Source organism: Parus major, chromosome 5 (assembly GCF_001522545.3).
Source record: "Parus major isolate Abel chromosome 5, Parus_major1.1, whole genome shotgun sequence".
Lineage (NCBI taxonomy): Eukaryota > Metazoa > Chordata > Aves > Passeriformes > Paridae > Parus > Parus major.
Window position 1 is genome coordinate 37632389 of NC_031774.1, and position 14525 is coordinate 37646913.

At 40.9% G+C, this 14525-nt stretch overlaps 1 protein-coding gene across 1 annotated transcript in view; it reads left to right on the forward strand.

Annotated features, from left to right (window-relative positions):
• The window catches only part of PAX9 (paired box 9), a 19016-nt gene extending 4497 nt beyond the window's left edge, over positions 1-14519 (forward strand). Inside the window, exon 4 of the mRNA XM_015629745.3 lies at positions 13642-14519. Coding sequence (XP_015485231.1) covers positions 13642-13896 — 255 coding nt within the window. The 3' untranslated portion in view covers positions 13897-14519. The remainder of the gene's footprint in view (positions 1-13641) is intronic.
• The last annotated feature ends 6 nt before the right edge of the window (positions 14520-14525 follow it).

A 14525-nucleotide genomic window follows, 5' to 3' on the forward strand; every position in this document is an offset into this window, starting at 1 on the left:
GGGAGCTCGGGACCCGCCGCCACCGACCCCGGCCCGGCCGGGCCAGCGGGCACGGCCCGCCACCGCCTCTGCCCATACAGCCGCCTTTTACTCTGTACAGCGTGCTCTGTAGTCAGGGGAATAATTTGAAAATGAGGTGTAATTGCTTCCTACATTAAGCATTTTTAAACGCTTAAGTAGACGGCGAATTTCCTACGTTTTAATTGCAACACAATATAACTGTTACTTAATAAATCTCTGTCTAAATCTTTGTACTTGCTAATCAAGTCCCATGCCAGGAGAAAAGCTATAAAAGGCTCAACTGTTACTCGTTGGGAAAGCGCAGGTTTTGAAAACATTTTTTCCGTGTGATGGAAACATTTCAAAATGCATCCGAGGTCTCAGACACGCTGACTTCCCGGCCACGCATTTGTTGTACTTAGAAACAAGTCGAAGAAAACCCACAGTCGCTGTTTAGCATTTTTCCCGTTTATAGACAGAGGTTTTGGACATATTTTCTGAGTTCTGTGTTTGGTTTTAGATCCATGTAGAGGAGACTTTTGTAGCTTGTGTTTGGTGGTCAGAGTAGCTGAATCAGACTTGTTCATGTTCAAGATGCAGAGCACAAACTGCGGGAACACTTGCAAAGAGCGGGCAGATCGGGAAATACTGTAGATCCCGACAGTGAGCAGCCGTGTCATTACACATACTGGCTTTTAAACAATATACCACTCTTAATGCTGTCCTATTTGTTTTGTTTTTCTATTATCCCATTATTATTATTATGTTCATCTCATATCACAAATAATGTGTGCTGTAATGTAGCCATGACTGTATGGTTAAAGATAGAATTAGACTTAGATTTAGCGTTACTACTCCTACAATTTTCTTTAAAGGCTAGAGTAAGCATTAACAATCTTGCTAAATAATAATAGGTATAGATTGTCACTATGCTGTCAGAGGAGCTGTACTGTGGCTTCATTGTCTTAGGTTCCAGGCTGGGCCTTCTGTACACAGTCCTGCTGAAATATTCACAGGATCTTGTTCATAGGCTATAAACCATGGCCTCTGATGGATCTCATTTACTTCAACAGATGTGTTGAGAAACAGTGTTTTATAAATTGGGTTGTTTTCAATGCTGGTTTGGAAACTATTTTTTACCTTTTTTTTTTTTTTTCTTCGTTACTTTCAATATTTATGATTTCATTTTCATAATATATCACTGTACTATTGTCAATACCAGTTTTACTTTAAAGTTTTGTTCAACCTGAAAGATCACCAGATAAATGTTATTTAAAAATACGTGCTATTTAATAATTGAGAAAATTGCTATTAATAAAATGGAATTCATTTATCCAAATAAATTGTCCAGAGAGTTTCAAAGGGCAGAAAAACTGTATTCAAAACCCTGCTCTCTAAAAGAAGGTATAGAGGAGGTTCTTCCCATCTTCTTCCCTGTAATAATATGGCTTTACAGAATCTGGCTTTAGAAAGTTCAAACACATAGACCAACTAGTCTATTCATATAGTATTCAGAATTGGTATCTAGAGAATTAATTTGAATTTTCATTAATTGCTTCATCTGTCACAAGTTCATTACCTTGCTAATTTAGAATGTGTTAAAAAAAATCATGCTAAATAAGGAGGGGAAAATGTGATTTTTTGCAGTTTTTGCCACATTCCTTTTGCCAAAATATTTATTCCAGACAGTGTGAAGTTTATGAACCAAATTACTGCTGCACATAGCACTGACTTACTGTCTTTTTGCTGAAGTGCAGTGAGTCTGGAGTGACAGTCTACGACAGTAAAAACTTAGAAAATTCTCTGACATCATGAGATCCACGGTCTCTTGCAATGTTTACAGTTTTGGGTGTAAAGAGATGAGCAGGGGACAAGAGGGAATGTTGGTTCATTTGTGAACCTAGCAGGGGGGTATCTGGAATGGGGAAATCTCAGACATACTTGATATGCCAGAAGGACTACAGTGAAATATGTTCTGTCTTTGTACTTCGGGGTAAATGTTATTTCCTTATCTCTTTTGGGTAAAGCTCATTAAAAAAAGCTCTTAAGAGTCTTAAGGAGGCAGACATCAGATTTCCCCCAGAGAAGAGAAGGGGTTGTTCTGTGATATTTCAGTTTTATGTTTGTATTATCAAAATCAGAGATGCCCACAAGAGGAGGGAATCAAGTTTGGATGTTTGACTTAGGCTTCCCAATTCCACCACAGGAGCAGAGGAAATGTCATCTGAAGCACATTAAGAATGGATTCTGTGTGAGTGATAGGCAATTCTGTATTTTCCAACAAATATCATCTATGTATTTAAGCATCACCAACATCCAAACTTCACCTGTCCATAGCTTGCAAATAACTCCATAGCTACTAGGAAAGTGAAAGACTTGTTCCCCAGCCATAGTCATGGAAGATAAGATTTTGCTTCTCAAGAAATCCCCTGGAAAATCCCTCTGTATGAGAAAGACCAGAAAAATTGAGACCAAAGAACAAGATCTTGTGTACTTTTACATGTATTTATTTGATCACTTCTTTTAAATTATATACATTTGTCTGAAGACATGGGATACCATAGGCTTTTTATAGGCAAAATTCTTATTGACATCCCAGACTTGTCAGGCAGCAGCCTAGGCTGACTTCTCCAATCGGTTCCAATGGCTACATTTCAGCCCTTCTCCCACACATCAGTGGGAATTCACCCACAAAAAAGGTAGGAAGACTTCACATTTTTGCCTTGACAATATGCAGTCACATTAACATGAAACTGAACCTCTGGACGTAGAACATTTTTCATTTTATGTATTATGGATTTCCTGGGGCTTTTGTTTGCGATGTTGTTCATATTTGGGTTTTGGGAGTTGAAAGCTCAACCTGGCAGACTGTGATTCTGTACAAAACATTCCACAGGAAACCAAAAGATGCCTTGTCAAGTTTCTATTCAGGTTTAATTACCTGATGTCCCAGGTTGTCACTTATACGTAAGCAATTGCATAATTTTTCCTAGTGTATCACACTCTCAGATTTGTCATATGGCTTTGAAACAGGGTGACTGTGAATCAGAGAAACTGAAAAGGAAAACATTTTTCCTAGAGCTTGACAGTTTTGTGTCATCCACATTTCATACAGAGCTCAGTTGTATTGCATTATTTATGCAAAGAGGCACATTCAGTGTGGTGCTCAGGTGCTTCTACAGATAATTACGCTATTGTTACAAAGGATAACTATTCTGAGTATTTTCTTTTGCATTGCACAGCTCATACTGACTACTGCATTATGGAAAAAATAGCTGAAATGACTGCAATACGAACATATTTGTAACCTGCATTTGAAATCAAAACATTTAATAAACATGAATTTAAAATGCAGATCTCAGACATCTGATGCTTGTGACTTGCTGGACTAACATCATGGATGTTCAAACTGAAAAAAAACCTGTGGTCTGTATTTACACATGTATGAGAATGAAGAAGACCTGACATATGTCTGTATGATTTGCTGTGAGGCAAATAACTTGGAAATAATTTCTTTTGAGAATGACTTTCTGTGTGTGTTGCAGGAAGCAGATGTGCATATTGCCAAAGGGAGCTGATACTCATTAATGGGAAAAAGCTTGTAACTGGGGGGGTCCAAGAGCAAGCTCGCTCCTGGAAATGGTACACTGTTTGGAGGCCTCATCCCAAACCTGCTGGAGCTGCAGAAAACACTCCTAGCTCAGAGGGGTTTGTGAACATGCTTTGAGTGTAGTCTTCCTCTGACATGCTGGCCAAGCCCTAAGCAGCAGCTACCTCAAGTCTGTCTTAGCTGAACTTTATCAGCCGTGCAGGGCTTGAGTTTTCAGCATCGCTCTCTGTCCTTTGGCTGCATTCTGACTGGGGGCCATGAGCTCTGTGTGCTGCAAGCACATAAGGGCAAAGCTCCACTTTAGGGCAAGTGATTGCAAATGTAGGTACAATTCTGGACAATTACTTGCACAGAAAATGTAGATTATGTAAACATTTAGTTCCTGATCTTTCATTTGTAGATGAGCAATGAACTGGATATTTGGTGGGCATGCATCTGTAACTGTAGCTGCGGTGCTTAGAACCCACAGCACAGGGAAAATTCTTTGGGGAGAACAGTAAAATGTAGCCTTAAATAATATGGCTGTTTACATGGTCCTCCTACACACAATTTACTGAAAAAAAATAATTAGCAAATTCCTTATTAGGCATCTCATATTATAACTCAGGATCCAGGCAGTTGGATTCCTGCTATGGGTCTGTGCAAAACCCGTCGATGACAAAGGTCTGGACCTACTGCTCCTCAGTCATACCCAGGCAGGAGGGGGATGAAGCTGTGAAGGAGAGGTGTTTATTTGCGTTCTTGCCGTAGTACCCAGCAGCACTGTTAGCAGAGTCTGGTGCAGGGGTTCAGACCTTGGCTTGGAGACTGTCTGGCTCTGTGTTGCTCTCGCTAGGATCTCCAGACCAAGCCTGCTATCAAAATATAGCCACTAAGACGGCTTGCTCAAGGTCTAGGCATCCTTGTCATTGCATGTTGTGGGTGAGGGGGATGAGCTGATCCCACTACATGCACCCGATTCCTTCCCAGGTGATCTGGATGGCACCCAATTCGAACCCCATTTGTGAGACCTGCCTCTTACTGGCCACCTGCTTCCACGGCCAAAACACAGTGCCCTGTCCACCAACCCACATGGCTTCAGGGCACTCCACCCGGATGAGACTAATAAAGAAAGTCAGAGAGGTGAGTGAATGGTATGATGACACTCAAACTGCACTCTAAGCACCTTCTGCTCAAAGGACCCCGACCCACCAGGAGGCTTGCCGTGACAAACAGGACCAGGGACTGTGAAGTGGGAGTGATGGGAGATACCTATCACAGTTAAGGAGCAGAGTGCCGGGAGCAGGGATATGAGATGTGATTTGACCTGTTCAATCTTGGCTCTTGCAGTAGATTGACAAGTATATGAAGACTGTATAGTGTGTTTGAATTTGCCTGTTGTGGCGATTTATCAGCTTTTAGGAATTGCCTACACACCTAGTCCTAACAACCATGAGTATTCAACAGTTGATGGGTTATGGGTTCACCCTTCTTAGGTGTACCAGCTTCCCAGTAACTGCCTCTGCAGCATCAGGGATTTGTTAGACATAGGAGGCTGCTGTTTTGGCTGTCCCTGAAGAGAACAAGGTAGGGACTTTACCAGCTTGACCCCATATTTGCCTAGCTTCTAGACATCAAGAATCCCTTCGAAGTGTCTGTGTCCATAAGTCTCCTCCCCCAGTTTCATTTAAATAACAGCATATCGAAATTACAATATATTGCTAAGTATATAATATTAAGAAGGCATTTTTATAGAACCTTTCAATAATATATTGTGGTGTTAACCAACAGCATAGAAAAGAACAAATGTTTGTTCCTCCCAGTGTATTTGCTTGTTTAGTGTCCATGTGTGCCCTGCCCAATTCCAGATTTTGCCAAAATACCAAGGGGAAATTATTGTGCAAATCTGTTCTAAAACTATGGGAATCTGTTGTTAATTCCTTCTCAAAGCAGTTTGCTTATATGACACGATTTTTTTTTTTCTTGTGCTTTCCTATTGTCCTCAAAAGCCCTGTATATCGGTCTGTGGAAGACTTAAGTTGTGTTTTTGTCATCAGAACCAGGCTTTGTGCTTACAGCAACTAGGATTTGTTTTCACCCCACTTTGACGTAGTCTGGTTGTGAAGTTTGTTAAACTGTAGAACATACCCCAAGATCCAGCATCTTCACTGGAAAGGCAGTGGCTGATTGATATCATCCTTCTTAATATGCTGTATGAGAGGGCAGCAACCATTCAGTGATAGTGCAGCCCTTGGGCTATAATCTACATTTGGGGGACATTTAGGTGGACATATTTGTGTGTGTTTGGTGTGCTGCAGTAGATCTCACTTCCCTGTGGAAGCCGTCTAAACCCATTACGCTTCTGAGGGAGCACTGGAAACCCTTTTTTCCTGCTTTTCCATCAGAATGGTCTTAGGTTTTCCAACAACCTCTGCCTGCCTTTTATCCACCATGCCTTTTTCTCCTACCTCTCTTTTCCTCTGATGTTCTTGTAGTAGACTACTCAGTGCCAGAGAATGAGGGCTGGTTTCTTTCTTTTTTTCTTTGCCCTCTTCTCCCCCTCCTTTTTTATTTATTTATATTTTTTCCCCTTTTCTTTTGTTTCTGCTGTAATTTGCTTTGGAAAAGGCATAAAATGCCCCTGGCTCCTTCAGGAAAGGATTGGTGATGGTGTGTAAATTCAAGTTACTATTACTATTTCCAAAACTGGGATTTTATTTCCCTGAAGAGGCTGAGATTTAAAACTGGATAAGAAAATACAATTTAGAGTGATCCTGATGCATGTCCCAACTATATTTAAAACACAATTGATATTATCTGGTTTCTGTGTTATTCAGTGCAGCTGGGGATGGCTGTAAGTAAAGGAAACAACTTTAAGTTAATAAAAAAGCATGTTAAACACAGGGGATGGTATCTGATCATTATGAAAGGACTGAACTTCATTTTAGAAGGACGTAGTGTGATTTTCTTTTGCAGTACATTGTTGTGCATTGAATTTAATAATGGGAGAAAAAGCTGTAAAGAAAATGGCATCTTTTTAGGAGCTAATGTGTAGGATTGGGTAGCTAACTATATTTGAAATCTTTGAGCACTCCAGCCTGTGAATAAATCCGTTTTAACCGTGACTTCAACTAGGATACTAGCATTGCTTTGCACAACTTACAGTGAAAGAGAGTGTAGTTCTCCATTCTTGAAAGGTCTCTTCCTTTTTCAAATTCTCCATTCTTGAAAGGTCTCCTTTTTTAAATCTGTCTTCTGGAAATCAACTCAGTTCACCTGAGCAACAGAGCAGGTGTTATTTGCCCATTTGTTATTTTTAAAAGCTTTGCAATTCTAATGTATTTTCACTGTTCACTCTTTCTTTTAAAAAAAAGGTAAATATTATATTATATTATATAATATTATACCTTAATATCCTATGTACAAAACATTGCCTCTTCTGTTTAAGGTTTTTTTTATGTGCCAAAATTATTTAATTTCAGTGTCCTAATTTTTCAGAGTCTTATTCTCTGCTGATTGCAGTGGAATTAATAGAAAATGAAATCAGGAATATTTTCAATAAAATAAGTTAATTCATCTAAGAATATGGATATTTAGTCTAATATGAAAATATTTTTGCAATAATATTTTCCAGCACTATAAAAAATAAACCATGGTTTGCAGGATTAACTCTGGCTAGGTTATTCAGATATATCTTAGCAATTTTATCTCATTTTTTCTTAAAAATATTTTTAATAAAAACCATTATCATAAACTGGGGAAATTTACCCAGTGTTCACTTTTGTAACCCTTCTTCTTTAGGTAATCGTGACTTACCTGTGTAGGCACATTAATTTTGGTGAACACTGATCTGAATGAACATTTGTGGTATCATATAGTTTTTCCTGTTGATGCTGTGGCACTGAATTGCAGCTTCAGAATTTAGGTCTAATTTAGTATCTACAAATTCTACAAAAATATGACTTGAGTTTATCAATTTTAAAACCCACAAAAACCTCCATTTTATTACTTAGATAATTTAGTAATGCCTTTTTCCTAAATGATACTTCTATTACAAGCCTGCTGCTGCTGTTTTACTTGGAAAATTTGTTTACTCTTCCCTTGGGATCCCATATGTTGGCTTGATTTATAAATCATATTTAACCTCCAATTATAAAGGGAGATTTAGCATGTTCGCTTCCTTGATGTTTGCAGCTTGTGTTTGATTGCTCCTCGTCTTGTTGTCATAATCGTTTTAACTGATGATGTGCATGTCACTAAAAACGAGATAACCTCTGGATTTTTATGCTAATTTGCTCTTGTGGTTGAAGGACCAGATATTTTGCTATCCCCGCTCTGCTTTTTCCTTGCTGCGGAAAGAACTGCTTCTGCAATAGCTTCTTGGTGGCTGTGTTTTCAGGCCGTTCGGAAAAGATTCCTATTTCCAGGGAACGTTTGAAGGTTTTCCTTTTGGAAACCAGCAGCGAGAGGGTGTGTGTGTGTGTGTGTGTGAGAGCAGGGAGGGAAGGAGGGAAGCGCCGGGCGCTGTCCTGGGGCAGCGTGTCCCGAGCCCGCTCCCAGCCCCGGGCTGTGCCGCCTCAGCCTTCAGCCGCTCCCGGGGCAGGGCTGAGCCCCACGGCCGAGGCAACGCGCTGAGCTGGCTGCTCCGGGGACAGGAAGGGTTCCTTCACCCAAGCCGGGGCTAGAACTGAGAGATACAAAGGAAAACAACCACCTTGTTCACCAGAGGTGTGTCCCTTAAGCCGTGACACAGACTGAACTTCTGATGACTGCAGCAGGGGATTTTGGGCTGAGTCACTGCCCAAGCTCATTCGGGCTGCTGAATTGGGTAACTCGAACTTGGGGCTATGCTGCTCCTTTAGAAACTATTTTATATTTTATATTCATATATATTTTATATTCATATATATTTATATTCATATATATTTTTCACAGTAATTTAGAATACTTCTACAAAGTCTCCATTCTTCTTCGGTGCAATACATGAACTAATAAAATGTCGTGGCAATTATATGACATTGGCCAAGTAGTTTAAATAATTTTAAATAATAACAAGAAAAACAATTCACATTCTTTTGGACACTCACTTTAGAGTTATAGACTACAACATTGAAGTGGCATCCACCTGTGGCATCAAATTTGCTCTTGTTTTTATTCACATAAAACTGAATTGAAATCCTTTACATTATTGCTATCATGATAGCTAACAGAAATACAGGTCTGTGATTTTGGATGTTACAATTCTGGGTCATTTTCTGAAACATTTAGAAGCCACATGGGAAGAGAACATAGGAGATGGTCTAATTTTGATACTGAGAGAACACGTATCTACCAAGCAAAAGTCGGAGAAGGAAAAGTAGGGAAGGGAATGAAACAAAATAATATCAATTCACTACAATATATAATTAGAATTTATACCATGAGGACTGAAAGTGAAATCTAGCTTGCACGTTTCTCTGGTTCTTCTGTGACCAAGGCAGAAAAAGCCAAAATCAGGTAGTTTGTCTCTCATGGATGGACTGGGAAGTTTGTCCAGAAAGCTTGTACCCTTGTGTCTTCTTACCGTGAAGGAGACAGAAGGCTGAAGCTCTACAACACATTATACAAGCATAACCTTCAAAAGAGATACCAAGGTGTGTGTGGTGGTTACTTCTGGTTTGGGGAAGAACTGTTCTGACTTTAAGGAGTCCAAGCAATTAATGGAAATTTCTTATTCCAAAAACATTCCCACATTAGCTTGGTTCTAGACTTGTTTTTCATCCACCCACTCCCTCTGTTTTGCAAATCACAGACAGACTGAAAACAATGACACAAAAAGTTGTCTCTAGTTAGTATTGTATCTAAAGTGACCAAAACTAAAGAATCCATCTGTTAAAACTGCTCAACCAACTCCTTTACTGGTGAAAACTTGTGCAGTCTGCTTGTTTCAGCAGCACCATTTTGTGTGACTTAAAGCAAGTTTTAAACCACCCTGGTTTTTATTTCTCACCTCAATATTCCTTTTGCTGTCACTGGCAGTATCAGCAACAACTTGGCAGAAAGGCACCAGAACTGACTTGTGATCCTGACCCAATTACTCTTGGTTTGCTGGTATCTTTGCAAGAACACGTTTAAATGAATTTGTGAGTTGGTGGGAGGTCACGTGTTTCAGGTTTCAGACGCAGCTCTAAAATTTGGAAATACTATCAGTTGTCTCAAAACGTTGATAGAAGCAGCAAATGAGAGCAAGTTTCTCTCTGATCTTTGTAGAAGCCAAAAAGTAGTCACTTTCAAACAGGATCCCTTATCTCTTACACAGCAGAGGTTCTTGTTCAGCTACATGTTTGTTTGTTTGCTTAAAAAAATTAGATTTCCCTTGAAAAACGATGGTTCAAATTAAGAAAAAAAATATTTATAAAACTTAAAAACCAGGTTCAAGAACCTCTGCACTTAAAACAAATTCTTAGGGTTTTAAAAATCCATAAACACCGTGGGGTTCTTGCACTCCTAATTACGAATGTTTAGATTTTGGTGTTCATTTCCTCTGATTGAAATACTGCAGGATGAATTATTCATCCAGTATATACAGGGTCATGGAACTTAATCCCCTCCATTTATTTTAAGTGAATGTCATGTTTGCAAAAAGTGCCAGATTGACAGACAAGATTCAACCCTTCTGATAACCTACACTTTTTATCTAAGACCATTTGGAAGTAAAAACTCTCATGTTAGGACTGTTAGGTCAAGTCCTTCACAGATGGAAGTCAGAGATGAAAATTAGTCTTTTTGTGATGGTAGTTTTTTGTTGTTGTTGTTGTTTTTTTTGTTTGTTGGGTTTTTTTTGAGTAGCATAGTTTTAAATCATATAGAGTGAGATTTTCTCTATCCCTTCATCTTTTAATTCAGATCAGAGGAAGCCTCTCACTGCTTTGTGGGTATGGCTCAAACCTCCCCTGAGGCAGAATTTCACTCTGTGCTGGGCCAGTTCCTACCCATCCCAGCACTGCTTGGTTGGCTGAGGGCATCTGTGGCATCCACAGAATCATGGTTCTGAGTGGTAAAGCTTTGTAGCAGTGCAACAAAAAGAAGAATGATTCATCAATTCAGCGAGGCAGTGATGACAGGCAGCATTGGTGGCCTCTGACAGGTTGCAGCTGGTGGTCCCAACACAACTGTCTCCATGTCCTGCCCTCAGTAGTTGGGGCAAGATCTTTCTGACATTCAGAATAGACTATAAAACCAACAGTTCTCACAGCTGTATTTTGAGTAAGAGTGTGTGTGTGTAGAGGGTTGTATTGGCTGCTATCAATCTGTATAGGTATTCTTTTAAATTAAACTTTTACAAAAACTAGTGAATCTTTAGTCAGTTTCCATCTGTTTTATCAACAATCCAAGTGGCACCTACAGTAGGATTCAGTGGGCTTCTTCAGGAATTATAGTTTGAAGACTTTGTGCCATAAGGCCACAGAACATATGTGTGGTTGGATCAAATATCTATCAACAAGCCTGTTGATAAAATATTTATCAACAATGTCTGCATTAATGTGAGGTGTTGAGGAGCTCAGATTTTCCTCAGATCATGCAAAGTCATCTGCTTGTGGCTGCTGAGGAGCCCCTGGTGGCTTTGTCTATAGGAGATGCAGGAGGCGAGGACATGGGCTTGAACCAGTAAAGTGGTGCCTTGTTGGCACAGATCTACCCTGTACCTACCAACACATCCTTCCCAAAGCACAGCTAAGGGCTCACAGAACATCAGCACTCATAATGAGGAATCCTGCTTAAAATGGGGCTTCCAGGCCCAGCTTTGAGCCCACTGCTTGGTACCAACCTGAGGAACAGGGTGGATTCACAGAGGCCAAAAAACCTCTTTTGAGGTCTAGAAGCTGAAGGTTTGTCCTGTCTCAATGGTTATGTCTTAATGCCTCTTCAGGGACTTGTCTCATATATTTTCTCCTTCCAGCACCCACCCCTTCAGGGTTTCTGTACTTCTCTGTGCAGAATATGTTTGGGTTGTGGCTTTTGATATCCCAGTTTAACCTGGCTTCAATGGCTCTACTTCCCCTGTGCAAAGCTTTTTGTTGGTGCTTGTTACAAAAAACAGAGGTGCTCATTCTTCTTTCATGTTTGCACATTGGAAAAGCAGCTTTTCTAGGGCCACACTTCTTACTTCCAGTAAATTCAATGAAAAAAATTTTCCACGTGATTCAAGAATTGTACTGATTTGCAATACAATTACTTGCAGGTTTGTATTAATTACTATTGCAAACACTGAGATTTAAAGCTGAGGCTAAAGTGTAATTCTGAGTCGCAGTAGGGGGCATGTCATATGAGTTACTGATCAGATCACATATCTGGATTTTCAAAAGAATAAGGCAAAGCTTCCACAAAGTATTTACAGATTTTGAGTGACAATTATGTTGCTGTAGCAGCTGTATGTTTTGTACTAATTAATATTCCTGTTGGAAGCTTGTGGCTAAGATCCCATTGCTGTCTCCTGCTGCTTTAGTTTGGTGTACAGGTTTATATTGACAGAGTCCAGCAGAATTACTGCTTTGTTTCCCAAATGACAGTGAGAGGATAGTCTAGACAGTGGAACTGTGAGCTACATGGATGGGAAACTCATGATCCTGAAAATAGGCCAGTGCCCTTTATGAAAGTAAATAGTGGAAGTCAGGCAAATGCAATCCAGCCAGAAACTGAACAAGTGAAATGTTAACACCATATGAAGTTTTAGCAGAAACAAAAGTCTGTTTCATGTCTTAACTTTGCACTATTCAGGTTGGGTCCAGTTGTGCCATGTGATGATGCTACAGGACTTGCTGAATCAATACTCTTCTTTCATATCCAGATAGGAAACATTTTTGAGAAAAAATGCCACCCTAAATCCTAAAACAAACACTACACAAATTGAAACTTAAGCAAGATAAATGATCTTGGTTTGTACCTGTTGTGCTGAAGAAACATTTATGGGTGTGAAATAAACCACCAAACACTTTTTAGTTAAATAAGGAGTCATAAATTGTGAAATCATACCATAGCTGACTGAAGGACTCTCCCTTCTCTATTTAAATAAAAACCCTTCTCTCCAGCCTACAGAAGGACCTAGGAAAATAGCTTGCAGGAAAGGACCCAGCCCTGCAATTGTTTTGTGCACAGAAGCCCTATTGAAACCAGGAGAAGTTATGAGCAAAGAACATTTGCAAGTTTTTTATCCCAAGTATCTAGAAAACAGAATTTTAAAAGACACCATCAATAATACTACTGCTATAGTTCTGACTCATGCTCTGAACAAACAGTTACCAAAGAGTTTAAGATGTTCCACCTCCCTCAGCCACTGTTGCCTCTTCACTCTGGGGAGTGCTGCTTTTCAGATCTGTGCCTGCACCTGCCCATGGCAGCTCAGGCTGAGCCCATCCTCCTTCGGGGCCAGGAGAGGTGAGGCACAGCGATGGGTCTATCTGTCCTGTCACTGGGATGGCTGTGGTCACTGCTCACCCAGCTTAAACTGCCCCAGCACTACCCAGCAGGGCTTGCAACAGTGACCAACACCCCGTGGGAAATTTGGGAAAGGTAGGTAAATGCTGCAGCTCATCTACTCCAACCTGTGGAAATCATTGCCGAGTACATTAAGGTACTCAGTGAGAGAGAAGGGAGTGACTCATTACAAATCCCTCCAGTAGCTCTCAAGTGCAATGATTGGATGCAACCATGGGCTTTTAGGAGTCCACAAACAACAGCTTACAGGAAGGTAGGCAGGTGGACGGGGGCTTAGCAGCTCCTGCTCGGCTCTTGGTGTGGGTTCCCTAAACATCTGCTGGTGGTCCCTGTCTGGGACAGGTTGCTGGGAGATGTGTGAAGCACTGATCACAGTGAGGTAACTGGTCTTAAAAGCAAAGCAGATGGGGCCACTGAGCCCCTGAAATTTAGGGGAATGGATACGGTTTTCTCTCTTGGTGTCCCTGCTGGTCCTAGTTTTGTTACAAAGCCCCAGAAGCATCTGAGGGCAGCTTATTTTCTGCAAGATCCAATGTGTCTTACTCTTAGAAATTCTTTTTCCTTCCCTTTCCTTTCAGGCACCCAATGGCCTCCCAGCCGTCAGCAGTTTCGTGTCCGCACCAGCCATGCCTCCCTACGCCACACCAGCCCAAGTGTCACCTTACATGACGTACAGCGCCACTCCATCCAGCTACATGGCGAGCCACGGCTGGCAGCACGCCGGGGGCACCCCGCTGTCCCCTCACAGCTGCGACATCCCCGCCTCACTGGCGTTCAAGGGCATGCAGACAGCCAGGGAGGGCGGCCACTCCGTCACCGCCTCCGCTCTCTGATGCAGGAGCTGGTCCAGGAGCACCACGAGCGCGCTGGCTCCTCGGCCCCTGAGCCTAGCTCATGGACTGGCCTCTCCATGCTGGCCACACTTGGCATTTCTCCTCGTGACTTGTCTCCCGTAAGGCTTTTGGGATTGAAAGAGCTGAAGACAACATCAGAAACTGACAGAAGCGTGGTGTTGCGCTCTTAAAGACTTTGTGTCCCTCAAAGGGCTCGTGGAGCCTTGTTCCACTCTCTCCTGGTCAAACCACACATATTTATTCTTAATCATTGCAAACTTTCTAAATGTGCAATTGTTACTAAGGTTTGTGCAAAAATCAATAAAGAACAATCATCACAGAAAATTCTGCTATTCCTTGAATCAGCAAGGGTGGCTGAATGGGAATTGTTTTTGCCAATTGCCTAGAGAACAACCCTATAACTGATGAGATTATACAATCCACTGTTATTAAGAGGTCCTTTATTGTTGTTTTATTGGGTTTTGGTAATCAAATATAGAATGAAGGCAATAGGTGGCTTTCAGATTTTTCTGGCATGTTGCCATCGTCAGGCAGTAGTAAGATCTTTGTGATTTTATCCATTTGTAAATAGAGGCTTTTGACAGCATTTGTTTTCACCTTCCAGTACG